This window comes from Brienomyrus brachyistius, chromosome 6 (genome assembly GCF_023856365.1).
Source record: "Brienomyrus brachyistius isolate T26 chromosome 6, BBRACH_0.4, whole genome shotgun sequence".
NCBI lineage: Eukaryota > Metazoa > Chordata > Actinopteri > Osteoglossiformes > Mormyridae > Brienomyrus > Brienomyrus brachyistius.
Genome location: NC_064538.1, coordinates 3,501,054 through 3,526,380, shown reverse-complemented (window position 1 = coordinate 3,526,380; position 25,327 = coordinate 3,501,054). Strand labels below are relative to the sequence as shown.

The 25,327-nt window shown below is 43.6% G+C and overlaps 1 protein-coding gene across 1 annotated transcript in view; it reads right to left on the bottom strand.

The window, feature by feature from the left end:
- kazna (kazrin, periplakin interacting protein a) overlaps nt 1-25,059 on the bottom strand; it is a 192,746-nt gene extending 167,687 nt beyond the window's left edge. The window contains exons 1-2 of the mRNA XM_049017120.1: nt 24,992-25,059; nt 20,694-21,047 (exon numbers count right to left, since the gene is read on the bottom strand). Coding sequence (XP_048873077.1) covers nt 20,694-20,769 — 76 coding nt within the window. The 5' untranslated portion in view covers nt 20,770-21,047; nt 24,992-25,059. The remainder of the gene's footprint in view (nt 1-20,693; nt 21,048-24,991) is intronic.
- Between the last annotated feature and the right edge of the window lie 268 nt (nt 25,060-25,327).

Here is a 25,327-nt window from a genome sequence, read left to right as displayed (position 1 = left end):
CAGAGATTTGTTTTAAAGCAAAAAGTCAATGGCATTCTATACAGGGTGTTCGGCACATGCGCCAATGTATGTAACGTAAATAGGTATAGTTGAGATTTGGTTTATTCTTGACACAACACCGCCACCGTCTGGTAGTAGGAAAAACAGCATCTCGGTGCAATTTATCTAACACGGACTGTCCGTGTTTTCACTGCCTCGTACACAACGTCCATATTTAATAATTACAGTGATAATTCTTATTTCGTTTTCTCCATGTTCTCTGTGTTGTGCTAAGCACTACGTACAAGAAAGTGCACAGCAGTATACATACAACCCAGTTTAAGAAAACGGACTATAGAATGTAATGATAGACACAGTAATATTATGCACAATGCATGAAAACACTAACATTTAACATATAATCAGTAAATAGGAATATTAATATTGTTTTTACTTCATCCTCTGTTTTATTTCTTTTTATATCTGTACATTGTGCTGGCGTACTTTGTATGAAAAGTGCACTTTTGAATGACTGATTTATTGTAGTTTTTTAGTGATATCTGTCAAACGTCATCCAAATTTTTACTGGAAATGAAAATGAAAGATGAACATGGTTTTCCCAATTTTATCAAACTGCGGAGGAAACCACTTATCAGTGTAAATGTCTTTAACTGCAAAATGCGTACGATTATGCGGTTAATGAGGTGAGAGAGCTTTAAGTCTCAGGCCTGGTCATGTGACTAATGCCTCACTCGCTGCTCCTAACAGCTTGTGTAATTGCGTCGTCATGCACCAGTCTCCACTGACAGATTTGTCACAAAATATAAATATGGATAAATCACCAAGCCATAGTGTAAGAGTATCTTTCGTAACTGTGTATCCAGTGCAGAGAGTCTGGAACTCAGGCCGGGAAGAACACGGAATAAGACATTGTACACTACGGCCAGCAGATAATCCACTGCCAGCTAGTACAGGTATGTAAACTATCATTCAATTAAGAGGACATGGATTAATTTGAATGAAGCACTGACTTCTTGCTGTGTGCTGATTTATGAGCTTCCTATAATCATGCATGTGTCATTAATGTTAATGTCAATCAGCTGAATGAGTCTTTCAATCAAGTTAAAGCGCAAGAAGAATTTATCTAATTAGCCAAGCACTGGAGGCTTTCCGTTTTTAAGTAGCTCGTGGTGTCCCCGCTCACCTTATTCTGCACCTGCAACAAGATAAGAAGCCATCGAAGTGCATGCAAGACGAATGATGCTTTTTTTTTTGCCAGTTGCACAAATACATTGGAATGTTTCATTCATATACAGTCATGGCCAAAAATATTGGCATCCCAGTGTCAGAAAACGACCATTTCTCCAAGGAAAATAGTTGCAATTACAAATGTTTTGGTATTGTTATGTTTATTTCTCCAGTGGGCACTGGAAAAAAAACTAAAAAAAGTAGAGGAAAAAAAAAATGAAATCTGAGACATTCCACACAAAACGTCAAGAATGACCTGGACAAAATTATCGGCACCTTATCAGAATTGTAAGAACTAATTGTATTTCAAGCATGTGATGCTCCTATTAACTCATCTGTAGCAATTAACAGGTGCTGGCAATATGGAAATTCCCACTTGCAACCAGTTGAAATGGAGAAATGTTCACTCAGTCTTGTTTTTGAGTGTCTGTGCGCCACACTGAGCATGGAGAAAGGAGAGCAAAGAACTGTGAGGATTTGCGAACCAAAATTATAGAAAAGCATAGACAATCCCAAGGCTACAAGTCCATCCCCAGAGATCTTAATGTTCCTGTGTCCACTGTGAGCAACATTGTGAAGCAGTTTACAGCCCATGGCACTGTAGCTAATCTCTCTGGATGTGGACGAAAGAGAAAGATTGATGAAATGTTACAACGAAAAATTGCTCGAATGGTGGATAAAGAACCTCGATCAACTTCCAAACTAATTCAAGCTGACCCGCAGGCACAGTGTACAGCAGTGTCAGCTCACATTGTCCGTCACCATCTGGAGGAAAAGGGACGCTATGGCAGGAGACCCTGGAGGACCCCACTGCTGACACAGAAACATGACAAAGTCAGACTGGCGTTTGCTAAAACTTACCTGTGGAAGTCACAATCCTCCTGGGAGAACCTACCTGTGGAAGCCTTCAAAGAAAAGAACACGGTCCCTACATTCAAACATGGAGGAGGCTCACTGATGTCTTGGGGTTGCTTTTCAGCTTCAGGCACTGGTAGTTTTGACTGTTTGCATGGTATTATGAAGCAAAAGCAAGAATGTGGGCTATCTGGCAGGGAACTGAGAGGGAGGGGTCGTGAATAGCCCATTGGGTTAGCGACTTGTGCTCATGTCCAAAAGGTCAGGGATTGGATCTGGTGGCTGAGAGAATAGTCATCTTTGGGCCCTGGGGGCAAGGCTAGATGCGTGCTTACACCTTACCGTCCTCATCTTTACATCAAAGTGACTGCTATATAAATTAAATGTGAAAATGTAACAAAGGCATTAATTGGGTGCCTTTGATAATGTGCACCCCCAACCGCCCCCCTCAGTGTTATTGGTCCACTCCTTTGGGCCACAATTTTAATAAACTACAAGAATGTCAGTGTGAACCATTTCAAAGTGGAGCTCATTGACATGCAGGCAATAAACATTTCTCCTTAATTCAAATATCTGGAAATGACAGGCCAGCCAGAAGCATATTAAATATTTACTTAGAATCTGTCGTGTCTTTTTACATCAAGGCTTCCAAGAGGCAGGTAAGAAGGTGTAAAGGGATTTTAGTAACATCTGCTGAAAGCTGATTTCAGGAATGCAGTCACATGTCCCAGAAGTGTGTCTGGTAAAAACAGGGTGTATGATTTCCACTGACGGTGGCTGCAAAAGGCCACAGTCAACGGACAAGACATATATTTATAGAAACAGTGACGCTGGACTGGGTTACTGCTTTTTGGGAAATGATCTTGAACAAAGCGAAAAAGCAAAAACCGGAGGTGGAATCACAGTGTGCCTGTAACGCTGGATAATGTCCAAATTTCCGAGCTGAAAAAAGCACCAACAGGGTGATGAATGATAATGCAGAATCCATCCATCCATCCATCCATTTTCCAAACTGCTTATCCTACTGGGTTGTGGGGGGTCTGGAGCCTATCCTGGAAGCAATGGGCACGAGGCAGGGAACCACCCAGGATAGGAGGCCGGCCCATCGGCAGGGCACACTCACACACCATTCACTCACTCACACACACACACACACACACACACACACACACACACACACACACACCTACGGGCAATTTAGCAACTCCAATTAGCCTCAGCATGTTTTTGTACTGTAGGGGGAAACCGGAGTACCCGGAGGAAACCCCACGACGACATGGGGAGAACATGCAAACTCCACACACATGTGACCCAGGCGGAGACTCGAACCCGGGTCCCAGAGGTGTGAGGCAACAGTGCTAACCACTGCACCACCATGTCTCCCCCTCACCCTAACCACTGCACCGCCCCTAATGCAGAATCACAGGCTGAAAATACAGATGGTGGCTGCTACCCAAAACGTGACAGGCCAGAGTAAAAGCCCAGAATGCACCTTACAAGAGAGAAAGGCACCAACATTTCTTTTATTGAGGGGGAGCATGGGGGGTCCCACTGGTAAATTCTATTGACAGAAAGAAGGATCCTTTACTCACAATGGGTGGAATATTTTACTGATGGGCCCCCTGAAACTGCACATGCAGTACAAGAGTTGGCCAACCAAACTGGAACCCTTGGTTTTAGACCACAGTAATTCATTAGTATGATGTAGGGCTTCCTTTTGTGGCCGATACAGCATCAGCTCAGCTTGGGAATGACAGACACAAGTCCTGCACAGTGACCAGTGACCAAATACAAAATGCCCCTTTGCACATTGTTGTATGAAGCAGTTCATACACTCAGGTCAGTTATTTCTGGTATTTTGAGTGTGTATATATTTTCACTGTATATATACTTAATAATTATAATAAACTTCATATCAACCCAGCTGCAATAAAACCGGTGAGATGGGCGATTAAAATAAACTTGTACAATTTGGAGAAAACAGTGAGCAATCAAAAAAGGTTGGGTTTTATTGTACATTACAGTACGATACCGATGACCGATACACATTTTTGTGTGACCTCATGGCCATGAGATACCGTGAGTCTCAGGGCTACAACGTGAGACCTGACACCAGTGAATTTGCCGGCTGTCATTTCCTGTTATATAACACAGATCTTTTCTCATGTTTATCATGCAGATAAGTGGTCAGCTTGGTGTCTAGTTCATGCCATCCATCCATCCATCCATCCATCTTCTGTAACTGCTTGTTCTATTCAGGGTCACAGGGGTCCGGAGCCCATCCCAGAAGCTACAGGCACAAGACAGGATGGGGGGGGGGCAACTAGCAACTTTTCAAAACATCATATATTTCTGACTATATAGTCTGCATTTCATGATTTTAACATTTCAGTCTTCCGCTCGATAAATAATTCTCCCAATAATCTACATTTTACAGACTGTCCATTACCCTGCAGCTCAGACCTGGATGGCTAAGAAAATGACGCGTGGTTTTAAATCAGCGATGTCCGTGAAATATTCAGCATTCAGTTACAGCAGAGGATCGATTATCACAAAACGCTTTTTCATACTCGTTCACATACAAAGTAGGTCACCGGTGTCAAATTTCTGAGGGTATGTGGGATTATATCTTAATGTTTTTTCTTCCCTGAGAACAGTTATGATGTTAGAAGAATATTAAACCGCTTTTGACTTGTGAATAAGGAATATGTAGGAATATACGTGTATTTCCATTTGCCATAACTAGTCAGGGGTGGAACTCAACTAGGCTAGTTAAGTAAAAATGAATTCTGATATGCAATTTTGTATTAACCCCAGGAATAAAAAAAACCTAATTGGAGAGCGGCCAAGGTGAGCTGCCTGCCGAGCTGCGGAGAGCAGCCCGGCTAAGTGCCGCTTATTATAAGCCACCTTGGACTTTATTTCCCCTCAAGTTGCTTATAATTTCATTGAGCTGCGGGTTGCATTTTGAGGTTGTGATTCTTGGGCTTTTTCTCTAATCCTAATTTTTATAAGCAGATTTATCATTTGAAGAAATTCAAATATTAATGATAATTATCCTACAGTCCCAGCCCATCATTGATCAATGGACTGACATTTAACACAATCTTAATTGCAATCTTATTTAATTTTTCATACCGTCCTACTGTCCATACATTATAACATGGTATATGATATTTTAATGGTATTTTGGTTTTTCCAAAGCATTTGTTGGGGGGGGGGGGAGGAGGAGAGGGTCCCCATGATGAAAACTGCTGCTGTTTTCCAAAACAAGCTGTACTTTTCAGGTTTCTTACTGTTGCTGAATCGCCACATTCTTCTCCTGATTCACACATAAATTCACTAGTTTCCTTGTTGGCTAGTTTCAGGCATGTTGGCTAACTCACTTGATTAAAGAATTTACATTATTTTACATCGCTTCATTTAAATTATGCCTGAATTTGATATGGAATGGGTTGCTAAAGGTTAATTACCAGTTCTTTGCATGCAGATATGTCAAATAATTTAGTCTCTCTCTCTCTCTCTCTCAGATATTTTCTTTGTGTTTGAGATAATTATGAGTTCAGTGTCCAATAATTTGTGTAAAATGTGCTACAAAGAATCAAACTGAGTTTATGGCAAGCCTTAAGGAGTTATATATTGTTACACTAACAAAAGAAAATGATAAATTAAAACTTTAGAACCACACACAGTATGGTAAACACAGGACAAGCTCTGCTTATGTGGCTCTGTATATTGCGCTTATTTTTGGGCCTGATTGCCCCCCCCCCATTTCGCACACCTTCTTCGGGGGTGAGGTTGCGTGTTTGTGAGACATGGCAATACTGGCAGTATATGTATTCGCACAGAAATGGACCAAATACAATTTGGAATCAATTTTTAATGAATGCTGAAAGACTAACAGGCACATTGCACAAGTCAACAAATTATATTTCATAATTATTTTCCATTATCTAATTAATTTATGTTTAACATGTTTAAGCATACTTTATTCTCTAGATACTTTGAGGGGTGCGGTGCCCCAGTCATCACTGTTTAACATTTAATTTGCTTAACTGAAACCTTTATTAAAGCAAACGTAGAAGTTTGTACAAAGAAAGTCTATTGTACTGGAGCAATTTCGTACGTCACTGTAGTTCTCAGTAAACTACATTAGACACTTTTAAACACTTTTAACGTGACCTCTTCCCATAAACTCACTTTCATGAGCATACTGTTGATAGATGAAATATCTTTAAGCAACAGTTTAATGCAAGTTGTTGTCATGCTCTACTGACAGGCCTGTAACCACAGAGCACTACAGCAGGCCATACTCTTAAGTGATACACTGCCCACATGCGCAGTGAGGTCTTGCACTGCGTCAAGCCCCCAGATGCGTCTTCTGAATCTGCCTGTAAAAGACACTGATGTCATAGCTGTCTAGGAGAGATAACAGTTTTGAGATCTCTTTTCCGCTTTCTTTCCTTCTGGCTTGGTCTTACGTCATTTCTCGAGGGCTGTGAGGGACTCTGCATACTGGATGTGACCGGGAGTTACGTGGTATAAAATAAGCGAGATGGCCTGGGAATCATGAGAGAATTGCACAAGAGCAAAGAACCATGAAACCCGCTATTTGTTGAATGAACAAAGAACATAATCACAGGTGAATTTCATGTCTTTTCTTGAAAAGAGGGACATTACAAGCCCTTTTTCTAGTTCAGGGAAAGGGTGCCTCAATGCACAAGAACCAAGGAGAAAAACATTTTGATATCTGGCCTTTGATACCTGGAATAGTCAGACATCCTGACATGACCGTGGTGACCATAGTGACTCTTAAGAAGAGAATGGTCAGATAGGGAGATGTTAGGATGGTGGTGCCGTTCCCTTAGCAACCATGTATCGCACCACAAAGGTGCGGAACTTGATTCGAGGTATTAGTCAACAAAGCAAGACCAATGTTGTAGACCTGCTGGAGCATGACTGAAGCCTGACCAAGAGGGAGTTGGACTACTGGTCATGCAAGTTCACGGTGGCTTGGACCAGTAGCAGCTTTACAAGGTATGTCCAGGTTGATCCTGTGTACTACAGATCTGCTGGATTCAAGTGTATATTGCTGCAGCCCAGAGACGGCTGTCAGCTGGGAGGGGCAATGTCGAGCAAGAGGGGTTCATCATGAGGGGTGGGAGGGGTTTATAACGGGGGTTAGGATTAGGTTATCAGATGGTAATAGTTATAAACTTCTCCCGCATTGCGCCTCCTACTTGACATTGCCCCTCCTACTCGACATTGCCCCCCCCCCCCCATTTGACACAAGGTTTCTTGCTGCAGCGATATGCTTTCCACTGGATTGGACTATTGCTGCTGTGCATTTAAGGTTCTCATCATATTTGATGCAAAGGCTTTTATGCTAGCATTTCTATCTATTAAATGTATAAAATAGTCCATTAAATGCACTTCAAATGCATTTCAATCTGTGCTGTCTTTGCAGTTTGTTTTGCACTATATGTTTGCATTTGTGCACTTTAGGTACCTCGCTGCTGTTTGGAGAATAATTTCACCCTGGGATCAATAAAGTATAAATCATCATAAATCATCCATCCATCCATTGTTCGTAGCCGCTTGTCCTTATCAGGGTCACTGCGGTCCAGGGCCTGTCCTGGAGGCTACAGACACAAGGCAGGAAATAACCCTGAATGGGGTGCCAACGCATCGCAGATCAAAAACACGCTAAAATTTTATTATTGTCTAAATATATGCAGGGTTTGTATGGAAATGCCGGCTGCAGCTAAACTGAAGGAGCTCGTACTGTGAAATGTGTGCTTCTGATGAAGCAGTAAATCCCAGCAGAGTGATGACACTGGTCCCTGATTCATTCCCCCAGTGCCAGGAGCTCTTTAATTCCCATCTCATATATCTGACACCCTGACTGCAGCACAGCTCATAAATATGCTGATGTTTATACTTTCCGGGAAAACTGTTAATGTCACATGGAAGGTCATCAGGAACGACAGTTAAAAACAAGGAATATCCTGCGCCATTCAGAATAAGATATGCAGTGGGTATTAATTACTTTTTGACGGACAGCACAGAGTCAGCTGTCTTCCTTATATTTTACTGTATATATATTTACACACTAATTATATATTGGAAATTGTATTTATAATATATAAATAGTTTAATCATGATCTGCCCATATTGTATATATTTCACTTGGCTGACACCTACAGCAGCTTATGATTTCATACTGCTGAAGGTTCGGTTTTAACTAGCTGTGAGTCTGTGTCATTAATTACTGCACGATATCGTGCAAACGTGACGTCATTCAGTTGTTCCTCAGATCCGTCAAATACAATATGCCAGAAACACAACTGAGAAACGCGGAAAATCAGAGAAAGCAGGACTCATATATATATGGTATATATAGGGATGTAATTAATAGGTTCCATGCTTCACAATAACACTGTAGGTTTGAGCAAAGTAACTCGCTTAACTGCATCTCTCTGAAATGATGTCAGCTTCGTAGATGAGTTTTCGAATATTCATTACCAGAATGGATTTTTCATAATGGAAATGTACTCACCAGACTGCATTTTCTGAATAAATTCGTACTTTGAGGCCTAAGTGCTCAGTCAGCCTCATATCTAGCTGACACAGCCTTTAAATCCTGTACTTTTTGCCACCGTATTTGAGGCATGTCCCTGGATTCTGAGTGCTATGAAAGAGCATAAGTCAGAGTGCTTCTCAGTGGGAGAGAAGGAGAAGTAAGAACCCTGATAAAGCATGAAGCTGAAATTATTTGTACCCCGAATTAAATCCCTTCCATTTTACTGCTTTTAGAAACCCAGGGTTTCTAACTAGCTATTTATATCAGAGGTGTTTGATTCAGACACAGAACACTGACAGCTCATTGAGATTTTGACACGTTCAGCCAAAGAACCACTCTTGGTGCTGGGATCCTTAAAGGCTAGCAGGTGGTCAGGGACTAAAACATATGCTTTAACTTCTCTGCTCTTTTCCTGATCTATGACGGCTTTTTTGTACTTTTGAGGATGGTTTCGGAAATGCTCCAGGTCAGGTATAAACCTATTATCTACGTAAACCATTTTGGAAGCTCCACTGAGTACTGACAGTTCACTCGCTCACAAAAAACACAAACAGGAATCCTTTCTGAATGGATGTTTGGAAAAGTTTAGTCGGATAATTGACACTGTCTTATATGTGACACTCCTACAGAGTAGCAACTAGCACCATTATTCTATAATCTGCCTCAGATTTTTTCCAAAGGGTTTATAAGACTTTTAATCATAGACATGCATTCTTTAAAAGAAGGAGATTAAAGTTATATAATACACATATAGTATATACGCACCACCAACCACCCCCCCCCCCCCCCCCCCCGCCCATAAACTCTCGTTGCCCTCTCAGACAGTTCAGGATTGTGCTCTGTTTATTTAGCAAAACTATATTTTCCCACCGCTTCAAAAAGCACTTATGTCAGCAATACTCAAGCAGAATATGCCTCCGCCTGTGTCTTTCTGTGTGTGTACTTATGTGTATGTGCTTGTTTACTATTATTCCGGGGACAAATTTTAAAGAAAAAAGACCAAACTTTTTAGGTAAGCAATTTGCCTGTCATCTGTTTTGGTTTGGTGTCCTGGACTGATTTCCTAAAATGACAGAAATGTAGTTTCAAAAACATGAGTGAGTTTGTTTTAGTTCATATACAACATGTAGGCGATGCAATGTTCAATAATTCAGTAAGAAGGAGAGCAACACTCCCATCTCCCTCTTCAAACCACATAAGCACTATACAACACACAACCACGTTGGAGCACAAAGAGAACACACACACACATGCACGCGCACACACACAGACACACACACACAAATTTTGTATTCATGTCTTTGTGGGGACCACCCATTCCTTTCTATGCACATAACCCTAAATCCATCAATTTCAACCTTAACCCCCATCCAGCCCTAACCTTTAACCATAAGTAACCAAGCAAAATACAGGACTTTTAGCATTTCTAGTTTTTCAATTGCATTCACATATTTTTATTAAATTGAGTTTGCCCTCGTGGGGACTGAAAAAAAATGTCCCAACAATGTCAAAAATCACATTGCAGAGAGATTTGTATTCATATCTTTGTGGGGGGTGTAGCCAGTGCCAATACGCATAAAGTGTCCAGCCCCTAGACTCCCTGTCGCGGCTCTGATGCCTTAACCGCTCCGCATCGTCATGCCTCCAGCTGATCAGAGGAATTTGTAAAACCCGAATCAGTTAATAAAAAAATAAAAAATAGAACGTTCACAAGCATGTCGAGCTGGCGTGTGCAGAGAAGGACATGGAGCCAAGGGAAACCTCCCAATTATCACGCCGTTCTCGGTTTTTGGGCCAGCGTTTCTGGAAAGTACATCACTGTAAGTTAGTGCGCTGGGAAAATGCAGCAGTCGTGCAATTACCTTTCAGCACACCGTCAAGGGAATTCGGCTAATGGAGGCGGCGGATTGCTCTGGGAAGGGATGGATGTGTCAGATCCTATTGATCTGAGAATTACAACTGGAACTGGAAAGCTCTACGTTAGCGTCCAGCGGCAAACAGTTGCTCACCGTTAATGTTAATGTAGCGTTTCCCCACTCGCTCACCATAAAGCAGCCACATTGTCTCAGAGGCCCTCAGATTGAGTATTTCCCTGCCTTGGAGGGCGACACTAATCTTACAGCTTAATTTATCCATCTTTTGTTACATGCTATCAGCCATAACACCAGTGACTGTCACGGACTTTGAGGGGCTGGTGTTCACATGCAGAATGGGGGGGCGGGGAGGGGGGGCAAGCAGGTGCTCAAACAGTGTCCTTGGCTTAGATTTTGCCAACCAGGAAAGGAGGGTCCCTCAGTAAATTTTCCCAACCGGGGGGATGACGGTTCCATTTGGTATCTTCTAAGTAATTGTCAGTTACTGACAAGAGCACTTAGAACCTGAAAACGGGGGCACTTTCAATCATTTGGGCAGAGGGGCAGGTGCCACCCCGAACTCCAACCCCACCCATGCACATGCCTGTTTAACACCCTGCCCCACCCTAACACTTACCGCTTTACTTTTCCTACCTTCATAACCAAGAGACTGTGTAAATACTTGTAAGGAACCAGGACTGAAGAGGTCATGTTGAAGCGGCACCTTGCCTTGCTGCTGTCCTGGGATTTACACTCTGGGTCTTTGAAAGTGGATGGATGGATGGATGGATGGATGGATGGATGGATGGATGGATGGATGGATGGATGGATGGATGGATGGATGGATGGATGGATGGATGGATGGATGGACAAACATCTAAAAATAAGCACATGCTAAATGTATTCCCATTTCTTAAACTGATTATTTTTAAATACCAAAATGATGGCTCACGTCATAAATGAGTGATACTATTTTGGTTTATATATTTTCAGGTTATAATTCCAATAATTTATTCTGTTGCATATGTTGCTGGATGTAAAGACTAAGTATGAATACATATCAGCAGGGCTCCCTCTGGGACCTCATGCTACAATGTTTTGTCATAGTTTCAGTTCATTAGTCACTATTATCCCGGCTGTTAAGAATTCAAAGAAAAATCTTTAAATTCATTGTTTAGGGACTCTCATTTTGTAATGCCTTATGCCAAGTCTCTCCTTCCATCCATCTTCCCAATCTCCAGCCGGGAGAACCTCATTTAGATGTCTTTAATTCACTAACGTGATTGATTCTCACAGCAGAATGTGTGTGAAGGATTTCATTTTGGTTCCAGCTTTTGAACAGTGTGGATTCATCTCCGCTGATTAACCACAGCCCCAGACTGCGGCGTGAAATAAAAATGGTAAAGTAGGAAAAAGAAACGCCATTATTTAAGATCAGCTTAATTCAAAGTGAAACGTATGTAATCCTAATGGACAAACCTCATAGTGGTACCTTTGCATTTAATCTGGATTGTTCCACAAATTAATCTTGTGACCTTGAGCTCAACTTGAACTTGAAAGAGTTCCTCATTAAACCTAAAGTATATAACTCCAGATGGGTTTTTTTTTACATTTCCCTCAGAGTTACTCCACTCCTGAGCAATTACACCCCCTGCAGATCAGCAGGCAAAAGATATGCTCTCCAGAATATATCAGCTTCTTGACATACTAAAGATGTGAGGAAATAATCATATTACCGTTTCCTTATTTACTGAAAACAGCAGCAGCAGCAGATTTTTATGTGTGTTTAGTTGAAGATATAACTGGAGATCCGACTGAAGTAACACAAGCAGTATAGAGCAGTGTTTCACAATCCGCTCCCTCCCAGCTCCCTGCTAGAGAGTCCATGTTTTTGCTCCCTCCCAGCTCCCTGCTAGACAATCAATGTTTTTCCCCCCCCGAGCTCCCTGCCAGGCAGTCCACGTTTTTGCTCCCGGTAGGGAGCTGGGAGGGAACAAAAACAAGTGCCGTCTGTGGGTCCCTAGGGACCGGATTGGGAAACATTGGTTTAGAGTCTTCAGCTTATAGCAGAGCAACACAATTGACACTGAAATGCTGACCAGCGGCCGCTGACCGGAACAGAAAAGAGAATTAGCGCGAAGTCTCTGTGGATCAAGCAGAAATTCCATCTCGCATTTCGTCTGACTTTCATGTGAATGTGAAATTAAGGAGGATGGAAACGACTTTTATTACTGACATTCATGCTGCTCCTGCATTTAGATGAGTTCAGGGCAGCATGAAGCCAGTGCTGAATCCTTTTCATGCCGCCCCTGAACACAGAACCATTGCACAGTGCAGGTCTGCTGGTCATGGATGAGAAGCACTGATACCTACAGTGAAGCACACACTGGGGTCAGAGCCAGGTGAAATGGATTCTGCATAAATAAAGACTAACCCCATTTTCAGTGCAAAACTTTTCCTATAGTGTCAGTTTTCAGTCATTGAAACCAGAATTTTTTTTATTGTAGTTACTTTTGGCAACAGTCTATAAGTGTCAATGTCAAAGACAACAGTGGCCTTAATTCAGATATTACTGAGTTATTGGTGAATGTCGCACACATTATGGGTTTACATATTGATTTCAGTAAATCTAAAATGAAATTGTCCAAGACTGCTGTCACTTAACCCCGAGCAAAAAAAAACAATAATATCAGAATTTATCAATGAAGCCAAAACCCACCTAAAATGGGAGACTTGTTCCATGTCAAATAAAAAACTGATCTTTACAAGAATAAAATGCAAAAATCACACACACAAAGTGGGACCTTCAAAGGAGACATTCAAGTCTGGTGTCACTCTGCATTTCTGATTTTCAGCAGAAGACTGCAATTATTATCTGACTTCTTGTTGAACTGCTCCTCAGCTGACAGTTAATAGCAGCTATTTATTTCACTGGAGCAATTCAGGTTACGGACTCTGTTCAAGGGCAGAGCAGAGCCGCCTCCCCAGGGCTTTCGCTGGCACCTTCCTGGTCACAAGTCAGTGTCCTGTCAGGTCTGTCCCAAAGAGTTTAACGTGTTTACATCCTTCCTGCACTGTTTCTTCTGGAGATCCTGAGGACAGAACATCTTGTCTTGGTAATCACACAGCAGTCTTCCCTGAGCTGCCTGCAAGTGTCATCTGCACGCTTCTGTTCCTTACTGAGATGTGACAGTCAAGCTGTGATGTCACAATGAAGAGCCCTCACCCCAAGTACGCGATTCTAGACCTCCACGGGAACTAGAGCATCCCTGGGGCCCTTCCTGCTGTGAAATGACCTATGGAGGTTAAGGACCATCGCTTTGCTATAGCAGTGGTGCAGATCGCTGATTAGCTCAGTAGGACTTCATTCAGGAATACCACAGAAGACACCTCCCACTGCAGGGTCTGGGGCTGCATTCCTGGATCCACAATCAAAGAACCAATGCATACTAATGCTAATGCTAAGAGGCTGGACATACAATCATATGTGAGGAATGCGATTGTTAACGAACCAAGCGTGCTCAGATTTAGGCTGGAGCGCTTGTGTTCCCCCGCTTGTATTTGCAACCCAAGGGTCGGAGGCCCATGTCATGTTTTTCCAACCATGGGTAATATCTTAGAAACTGATTATCGGTGGGTACTTCAGACGGACATCTTAAAAAGAAGGCTGGTTGGTGCAAGGGGCGATAAGCTTAGCGGTTAGCGGCTAGTGGAGGGGATTATGTGCCGGTTTAGCACATTCTGTATAGCACAGTGTATAAATACGATGTCCCCATTCCCGCCTGTTGTCACTTCTAAATGAAAAAGTACTTTGTGGGTGCAGTCATCTCTTCCTGCTGCCTTCACAGCTCTCATGGCCTTCTTCTCAAAGCAGCAGTGCAGAAGAGCCTCATATGCCATCCAAACTCCTAATTCATACACGTCATGCTGAATTATTTCACATTTCCTTATTGCTCAGACCTGGAAGACATACTGCTCACATCATCAATTCCCTTTCATCTTTCCCACTCTAATCACTGTTGCCCACAATAATCTTCTCAGAAGTCTCTGGGAACTGACATACTGCATGTTGCTCATGCGCAATACCTAAATGGTTCCAGCACGCTGTTGATTGATTGACCAATCATCCTGCGCCTCCAAGGAGCCATGAGGGCTTTGGAACGTGAGACAGGCCGAGCCAGAGAACAGCAGCCCAATGGGAAACCCAGACTCACTCACTCACCTCACCAGCCCGAATCATGCTTCAGCAGAACCATCTTGAGCATTGCTACTTTTGACATCTCTGTCCATCTCGCCCTACTACCTGCAGTGATAGGGCAGCCCAGTAGGTGGCAGTGTTCTCAAAATCACACACATGACTGCCGGAGCATGCTTCTCCATTCATAATACTATTTTACCGCCTACATTCAACGGAGGAAATGCACACGTGTTATATCAGGGTGGCTGCTCATTTATTTGTGGGAAGGAGAAAATAAATTCTTTACTGTTGTTCAACCATCTTCGAAAACCCAACACTCTAAATGAGGCTTGACGACTTTGGTCAGCTGGCTGCCGTGAGATTTTCACTACACACGTTTTTACATGTATGCTAGAGTTTTATTACCTTGTAAATAGTCTGTAGGGTTTGCATACTACCCCAACACTTCTGATGTAGCTAATTTTAGGTTCACAATGGAACAAATAGATTTTTCATAAGATTTCTTACGTGAAGGTGAGGGTCTGAATGCGTGAGTGCCATGCCTGAGGCGTGAGGGCTGACAACCCTGTAAAACTCTTTACAATTTGGTTCTGAATGACCCAGACTGCATTCTGGCATCCTTTTGATGAAGGGTAAGCCTAGCTAATGCGCAAAGCCAAATAACCACCATAAAGGGCTTGCAGAAACTACAAGCCCTGATTGACCCGAGCACCCCAGCCAACCCGATAAGGCTTCTGTTCTTGAGAAACAACATAATGTTGATTTGAAGTGGAGAGAACCAGTGGAGAGTATTACAGAGAACAGCCGGCGGCACTCTCGAGATGAAGGCAGAATGAAAAATGTAAGCTAGTTTTTTGCTTGCTTCAGCAGCCTGGCTATTTTTTCCCCCACTCCTCAGTCCTCGGCATATGCCCAGAGAGAGACCGCGTTCATACCAGGCACACGTACCGTGTGGCCCTGTGCATTGCAGTCTTTCCCTTAATATTAACACCTCGTGCTGCTGGTAAGACAGAGAGGAGTAATAAACCGGGATTACCTTTATATTGGGAGGGGGGAACCTGCGCAGAATGACAAATGATGGTGTGCAACCAGCCGGTCAATTGAGCTCTGTTGGCACCAACTGGATTACAAGGGAAGCAGCTCGAATGGTGTAAACATCACTGATAAGGCATTAAGGTGCCACACGGAGGCTTGGTCTCCTGAATCCGACACGTGAGACGTGGTTAATAATGACGAGTGAACCAAGTCAGGCTAAACACCCCACTGAAGACTGCAACGGCAGACTCACGAAGCATGAGCCGTCTGGACAAGCATTAGTCAACGGCTACTATTCTGACAAAACAGAATTATGGTCTTACCAATTAATCATGTTCTAAATCAATAAATAATACTATTCACTGGATAGCGATGCCTGTTTTTTTCAAATAGGCAATTACCCACTCAGAGTCACTGGATATGAAGCAGGTACACCAGTACATAGTTTTGATATGACTAGTTTTAGTTTAAATTTAGTATTATTTGTCATTGCTTTGATAAAAGCCTTGATTAAAGTAGGTATTCGAAAGAGTGAGCTGAATTACAAGGGCATATATGGTTAGTGAAATTCATTACAGCAGGACATGCTACTGCGAAATGTTTGTATGAGAATCAGCATGCGGGGAAACTTCAAATAGCAGCAGGTCAAGCCTCTGTGCCTGTGACCAGAAGGCTACTGGTCTGAGCCCCAGCCCTGGATCAGCAGCCACAGCGCCATAAGACACATAACTAAGGCCTTTAACCCCCCCCCACCCCCCCAGAAATGCTCCAGGGCAGCCAGGTAAATGTCCAGACCCTGTGCCCGGACCCCAAACTTTGCTTTCACCTGTATGTGACTGTCTGTCTGTCTCAGAGGAGAGAGAGATGACGTGTGAAAATAAGCATCCCAATGCACTTATGTAAATGGCGAATAAATCACCAGCTGACACATAAAAATGAATCCAACAGAACACATTAAAACACAATGAAGACAATTTCTTGATATTTTTCAGTAATGAATGGTATTCATTACTGCAACTACAAAACAGCCGCTTTAAGCATTAGTGTAGGGAAATAGACAGAGAGGGCATCTTCAAACCTGAAAGGAAGCTGAGGATAGTCTGTACACTGAGAAAACATGCAGCACAAAGCCCTGGGTGGCAGGGACACTGTGCAGACCTTAAGCCACTGGGGCAGTTTTAGGAAAGACAGCCCTCTCACATTTCTCCGTGTTAATTCTAGCTCGTTCGGTAGTGCTGCCTTTGACATTTTCCTACAAAATCAAAAACATCACTCCCACCTCACTCATCTACTTTCCGAGTTTTAGGGTTTTAATTTTGCTGCAGTTATAATTTTTTTCTACAGTTTTTTTGATTGTATTGCTGTGGACATTGTAATTTTAGTTTTTTTGTAATAGTTTTCAAGATCTATATAACAACCTTGCGTAACAATGGGGTTTGAAGTCACTAATTATGCCTCACAGTATGTTTTTGCATTGCAATGGAACCAAAGTACCCAGAGGAAAATCACACTACACATGGAAAAATATGCAAATTGCATGGGGACAGAGCGAGGTTCAATCTGAAAGACCGATTGTGGGATGACTCATATAAAAAGATACATACGTGCTGTTAGATATGACTCTAATGTCAATCTGAGCCAGACTGGAAGTGGCAGTTTAGCTCTAGGTTTCCCACCACCTCTCACGCTAGAGATTTGTCATAAAAAGGTCTTTGAAAAGCCCTTATGTATTCATAACGTTTCCTGTAGTCCAGAATCAGATGCAGGTGGGGAAAAATCCCAACACGCACTGTAGAGCAGGACTCCGGTCCTGCAAATACTGTCCAGTAGGTTTTCTATCCTACTTGTCTGCTGACAAGCTGTCAGGTAAATACCAGGAACAGGTGTGGCTCATCAGAAAACCGGATACCGGATAGTCGCGCTCCTGGACCGGACTTGGAGACCCCTGCTGTAGAGGCACACGGCCTCCCAAACGACCATATGCTAAATGCTAATAATCAGGGCATGTTCTTCATAACACAGCGATGCATTCATGCATGCCAGACGCCTGCCGCGGCTGGTCATGAACGGTGGACAGACAAATCCAGACAAAGAATATTATTTATGATATTCCGTGCTGATCCCAAGAGGAGAAGGGAAGGACTCGAGCAGCCGGAGGTCCGGAATTACCAGGGGTGCTTTGGTGTGACACAGACAGGAGCCGCCGCACAAACCACATTACAAGCTCGATTAGGACCAGAGGGTTTTCATCACAGGGTTTAAATAGCTTTACATGAAACTTTAATGCTCCATCAACGGAGTTTATTAATGCAGCCGCACCTGCCTGGGACATAAGCAAGGGCCTTATTCCGTTTATTAAGAATAATTTGATTCCTCAGGTTGCCTGACTGGGACCTATTTAAAATAATTTCTCTTCTAGGGGTATATTAATGTAACTGCCCAGCTACTATAGGTGTCGCTGTAACTGTCAGGATATATTTAAGCTGTAAGAATATCTTATGAGCAGTGAAAGCTCCCCGTTTGAATGGGAAAATGAGTTTGTGACTCATCGCTCTCAAGAATCTTGTATCCGCCACAATATTCATAAAGCTTTTATTTGCTTGCGAATAAAACATTACAACATACAAGCAGTATTTATTATATGGAGAGAGGAATTCCAGCACTGAAAAGAAACATTTATAATTTACACTGATATGATTTATGTAGTAAAAATGAACAATTGTAATATACATTTATTCTCAAAGTAAATCATTTTCAGTTAAGTGAAGTGACACATGATTCGCTAATATAAGGGACACAGTTGGAACTGACTGTCAGAGCAGGTTTTGCGTGCTGAGATGGGAATGCGTCACCCTGCGCTCTACCTGTGAGTGATGCGTGTGTATTTAGGCTGTCTGTTCACTGGAAGGCGACACTGCCCCCCCCCCCCCCCCCCCTCAGGGGCGCATCTGTGCATGAGCCGGACACTGTGCTTTTTTCTGACCTGCCACTGGATTCACCTCAGTCGCTCACCTGCGTCTGTACGCATTTCTGTACGCATTTCTGTACGCATTTCTGAAAGCACTGGGATGCAGCCTCTGGATTAGCTGGCGGCTTCATGCTACGCCACCTAGGACCGACCGTGTGGCACCTGCCTGCCAGCAGAGGAAGATGTCGGCGGACGGCCAGCATTCTTCTGCCGAGTTTGGCTCTCGCGCTACTCACAACATCTGCTCGCTCCGCAGACACGATGGGAAATAATTCAGACAAACGTAATTCAATTAAACTGCTTCCAAGCACTTTCTGAATGTTGTATAACTAGTAATTAATAATTAGATTCATGCCCTGCTCTGGTGTTTAGTGTTCTGTAACTGCTTTGTGTCAGCTTCTGCCTAATTAATGTCTCCACCTCAATATTTCTGGAGCTGAGCAGTGAAGTGAGGCCAGATTTAAGGTGAAATGAGTATATTTTGGTGCAGCATGACAGCTGGGCCCTCCATTAAATCCTCTCCGTGAGACACACACTTCTGTACTCACGTCCCGAAAAATGTTTTAGTTACACCATACCCTGCCAAACCACCGATCAGTGACCCTGCATCATAATTACCATCAGCTTGATCACTACACACTACCCATACAGTCCAGGTGAGTACGTGTGTGTGTGTGTGTGGTTTATTATAACACACAGGGTGAATTAACTTCCGTGGGGGCATTCTGCTGACACTGAGCTTGGAGGTTCAGTTGCGGAGGTACATATCTCACTAGGGGATCAATCGACCAGATTTAATATGTTTAACTATTTCATTTTTCCCGGAGAGGGGCCCCAGATTTTGCCGGAGCCCTAGACTACAACCTAGTACAGACTATGCATCAGTCAGCTGCTGAGAACATATGTGTGCAATCCCTCAAACACAGCAATCACACAGCATTACCCGAGAGCACAAGCCGAAAGCTGATGCACCCTGGCACGTACACAGGGGTATATGTGCCTGCAGCGTTGCCTGCTGTTCAGGGCTAAACTCTCAAATTATTAGGGTCATGCAGAAAGGTGTGTTACATGAGTTACAACGGCAAGGATGCTCTACACAATTTAAACCACATAAACCTCTATCTGATCATCTCCAGTGCTTCATTTTCATGCAATTCAAAAACACAATAAGTAAGGAATACGCTAGTGGTCTAATCCAGAAGGTTTGGAGTGACTGAGATGTGAAGAGTTTTAAATTGATATTAAGCATCTACATGAATATACACAAAACACAGGAAGGTGTGTAATACAAATACACAACCAATACGGAAAACAGCACATTATTTATGTTCTACACAGGCAGGCTTTAGGTAAACTGAGGCAATGAGAGTTTTGAGCAGTGTGTCACCAGCTTTGAACAAAACCGTCCATAGATGTTTCTGCCCCGTGTTACATCTTGGGTCAATACCACAAGCCATCACACGTAGGCGTTGTGAGCGTGAACAGCGCACATTTTCACCCCACACGTTGGAAAACCTCTTAGGCGCTGTCATGAGATCAGGTTGGTACAGAACCCTAGTTATGTAGCGAGAGCGAAAGACTGACATCTAACCGCACAGAACTGCGGAAAGCGGCTCCCCGTCACAGCAGCTCTGCAGCCCTTCATTTCGACAAACCCAACCCCACGTTTTGGCCACCAGGCTCCAAAACACCAGGGCTCTGTTTTAGTGCTTTTACTCCCAAGCTCTGCGAAGGTGACACTTCGTTGTCCACAGGCTGTCCCTGTCCAGAGCCCAGAGTCCCTAAACGTCTCAAAACTTACAATAATGGCGCCGTGCAGGAAAACGAGAAGCCGAGGTGAGAGACTTGCCGACATGTTACATAAAAGCACATGCTTGGGTGGCGGGGGGGGGGATAGGGGAGGTAAAGGGTCCACAGCTGGGACCAGGGGTGTGTGTATGAGCGAGAGAGAGACAGAGGCTGCTGGGTACTCACTGGCTTGCATGAGCTGCCCCTGATTGCCAAAAACCTGCGTGAAGGTTGTGTTGCTGCAGGTGAGGGTCTCCTCCATGGCCGGTCGGTACGGAGGGGGTGTTCCCGCCCCCTACACGCAGCACAGGGGGCGGCGAAGGTCAACGGTCCCACGTCGCGGCTGGCTGAGCAGACTGATCCCCTTCTTTCAGGTGCCGAGGGCTCTCTGCTCCCCTCCCGATGGAGGTCGCCGGTGTGCTGTCGTCCGCGGTCGCCCCGGGTTACCCTGCGCAGGTGGCACTGCTAGCCTCGGCGTCAGCTCTTCCCTGTGGACCCCGCGAGAGAGCAGGCGGACGATGCGAAGAGAGAGCGCTCCAGCTGCAGGAGAAAGGCGTGCGGAGTCGTGATCTCAGCGAGAGAGGGAGAGAGAGAGGGAGAAGGAGAGAGAGAGAGGGAGAATCCCGATGGCAGGATGGGGGGGGTGTTTTGCATGTGGGTGCGTGTGAGATGCATGTGCAGCTCTGACGTCCTGAGCTGCTCCTGCTGTTGCCACTACAGCCTTACTGCTCAGCACCTGATTAGCTGCCAGGTTCTGCTGAATGGAGGTGTGGGGGGGTATTAAAATGTGCAGGTGAGCATCGCCCCAGTCTTTCAGATGAACGTCACCCTCGCTCTGGGGGAGGGGGGAAGATTTCTGCTGTGAGCTTATGGGACAGCTCATCTGATTCCCTTTAGCATCTCACCTCCCTGCTTCCAGCTTCTCCTCTCTCCTACTCTCTCTCAGTCCTGCCTCTGCATCGATCATGGGACTGTGGACCCCCCCCCCCCCCCCAACGCATTCTGAGGGGATGAAGTACAGCAGCTCGGAGCCGAGGCAGGCCGTGCAGAGTTGTTTACCTGCAGCATTTCCTACTTCTTCTTTTTAGGCAAAGTGGGTGGGGCCAGTCATCCATTCTGCAGTTACTCTTTAAATAGTGCAGGTGATGGACACAGCAAGCCTAGCTAATTAGTGACCCGGCCTGGACCCCCTTCTGTTCCTAAATGTCCAGGTGATGGGCTTAACGTGATGAGGGCACTTCCTGGCATTCTCTGAGAAATGCCAACCTTTCTCAGGTGGTTTATCACACGGCCTCACCATTCATTCTTCGAGACTTGACACAGAATGGTACATTCCAACGGCAGCCTGTTCCTTTGCGGTTTTGGTCTCACGCGAGATCCATGCCCAGCGAATTAACATCGCGCTATGCTGGAGTGGCGAGGAGGCATGTCTGGGAGCCTGAACATTGCTCACAGGAAGTGAGTCAGACAAGCAGACGATAAAAGACCCCATAGCCCCTCCCAGGTGTTTCAAAGACTCCTGAGGCGGGTCACTTTAGGACACTGTTTCTCTCTCCTAAATTGGATCCATTCGGGGAAGTTTAACCCGTTTCGTCGGCATGGCGAGATAATATGTCAAACAGAATCAACTTGTACAGAATTGCACCTTTGATAATGGACATAGATTCAAGACCTAATTTGATACTGTAATATAGGACAAACGTTATAATCTGTATTAAGATTATAATCTGTAAAGAATAAAAATAAGAATCCTCTATATGTATGTAAGTACATCTACATGATACTCCTTTATTTTGTTAACTTCCTTAGACTGTGTTGTTCTCTGAAGTAATTTACACTCATTTGTCTGACATTTCCTCATAAAGAGGACTGTTGATCTATCATTGCTTGATTGTTTGAAACGTCTGGGGAAAAAAACAAGGTGATTATTCTGGCTAAGTGGCCCCTTCTCCTTCCCTGCGCTGGGTACATTTTTAGAGGAAGTTCAGCTGTCTCTCTCCACCTTCTGCTGACAGCAGCGGGAGCAGAGCCAGATTTGCTTGCCCTCTGAGGTGCCGTTTCATCATTATTTATCCACGTGCTGTGCATTCACAGCCCAGAAGCATCACAATGACATCTGTCACTTTGTCTATTCTTAGGTATGATTTAGTCAGGCTGACTTTAAGCTCTTCTGTGAGACGGAGGGGGAGCCTCAGGACCTGCTGGCTCAGGAGAATCTTTTTCCTGCTCTGTGTTCTTGGCATCGCTGAGCCTTGTGATGAATGGAGAGGTATTTAAACATGTAATGAGAGCAGCGGGTCATACAGCTTTAGGACATCGACCCATAACCCAAACATTGCCATTTGCCATTCCAGTAAAGGCCCTGTTTTAGAACCAGTAAGGTTTTTAATCCAGTATAAACTGGTAGAAGTTGTCTGTTAATGTGTCAGCTAAGCATGTGAAAGATTCTAGTATAATTTTTTTGCTGAGAGATTCAATCTACTTCAACGTGATGAACAAATTTCTTGAAAGTTGAATAATTGGGAAATTGGGCCAGTAACCCCAATTCACTTCTCGCCTCCGAACAAAGAGGACTTTTGTCGCCTGTGTTGTTGCCAGTGCAGGTATATTGGTTCTTTGTGCATTTCTGCAAAACTATTTAACAATGACCTTTGCAACAAAATTAATCTAATATGCTTTGAAAGTATACAAACAATACTAATATTTTACCTTACCTGTTTTTGCAGTTTCACAATTTTCAAAATATGCTTTTTTTTATAGCCATGATATCAGGTGCGAAATTAATTGTGTTGTGGTATTTAGTAACGGGACCAACGTCACTTCCAAGACAGATTGCTCATTAAGGAAGTCTTAATTGCTGGCCACACGATTTTCATGCTTAAATCTGTCCCTTAGAATGCCACTGAGAGCACAGGTTCTGCAGACCCAGCCTCCATCTCTACTGTAGCTCCTGCTCAGTAATTGGTGAGTACAATCAATTATTTTTGATGAAAGGAGAACGATTTATATAACGATTTGGCAAGATATCTCTATTTTGAATAGTTAATTTATCTGGTTTTGATTAGCATAGGGCTTTGCAGTTCTCCCAGAAGCAATTACAGTTAATACACTCCTCAATTATTCTCAATTGCTTTTGAATGTTGTTTTCTCTTCATGTTTCTTTGTAATGATGTAATGTTTCACATTAATGGGAGCTTAATTCATGCTTTTTGGTGCCTAAAACTTTAAAAAGTAAATATTTATTGTTAAATCGTTATCTTCTTATATGTACACAATTGTCATCAAATCATTAAAACCCAATATTATTTTAGACTTGCTTTGTGATGTTTTAACGTTTGGAAATGAATGTTAATGAATCCTGTTGGCCAAGTTAACTGTTCCCTGTGGTTTCAATCTCCTGACCATCACGATCGCTTAAGGCCAAGCACATTCCCCATCGTACCCCTGGCCAACTGTAGTTCTCTCATCACTGAAGTCCTTATGAATTTCATGTATTTGAACTGATAGTTGCTGGTTCTCTTTATAGGCTAAATCAAAACCATTTTTTAACTTTAGCAAAATCCACCTGGTCATGTTAGAAATGATGTCCCTGGTGTCTACGGTCCACTTGAAAGCACGCCTGTGCCGAGAGCCTGGTTGTGGGGTTAATTGGAAGAGAACCTGTGAAATGTTTGATTTCTTTTTCTTGGCCAAGTTCAGTGATTTCCACACCTGAGGCATGAACTGCCCTATTGTGACAGATAATCTGGTATCAGGAAGGAGACAGTGGGAGGGAAGGGGGAAGGAGCGAGCGAGCGAGCGAGAGAGAGAGAGAGAGAGAGAGAGAGAGAGAGAGAGAGACAGAGAGAGAGAGAGAGAGAGAGAGAGAGAAGCTGCATCTTGTAGCTGCGTGTTCCACCATTATGATGTTGTAAAGCCCAAAGGTCACACCGCATGTCCAGCCTACAACAAACAGGACAGCAACTGCCCAGCAGGGCATTTAAACACCAAGAGATAGACAGAAAGAGGAAGAGGAGGACATGTCTCTCTGTCTTCCGCTTACTGTTACACAGGGGAGCCACTAGGCCCCGGACAAATGTATACTGATTGGTGTAAATAGTGTGATCTCATTCATTCTCATTAAAATCAGATCTTCCCCGGTAAAGGCTTAGCCCTCCTCTCTACACTAAACACTAAATGACTCCGGGGCGACAGACCCATTTGCAGGGCCCCAGACTGGCCATAATTAATTTCACATTACAGAACTTCAGCTCTCTTACATAGTTCAAATAGATAATGTCATTTTTTAATCTTCAAATATTCAGCTTTAAAAGAAAATAATATAATTTGTTATTGTGGTTTGCCAGAGCTGGGGGAGTATCTAATTTCAAAAATTAAACATTCACATTTCATACTATTCACATTTCATACTACATAATTGTATTACTATACAATTAGTAATGTCAAAACTCAGTTCATAGACTATACTGCCTCACTAAACATACCTCTAAGATTGGGATCCATGCACATCCATTGATTTTCTATAACCGCTTGTGCTATTCATGGTCCAGAGCCTATCCTGGAAGCTATGGATGCAAGGCAGGGAACAACCCAAGATGCATCAAGGGCACGAACCCATTGCAGGGCACATTCACACCTACAGGCAATTTGGTAGCTCCAATTAACCTCAGCATGTTTTTGGACTGTGGGGGGAATCTGGAGCATGCAGAGGAAACCCCACAATGACACGGGGAGAACATGCAAACTCCACACCCATGGAGCCATGGGGGAGACTCAAACCCAGGTCCCAGAGGTGTGAGGCGACAGTGCCAAGCACTGCA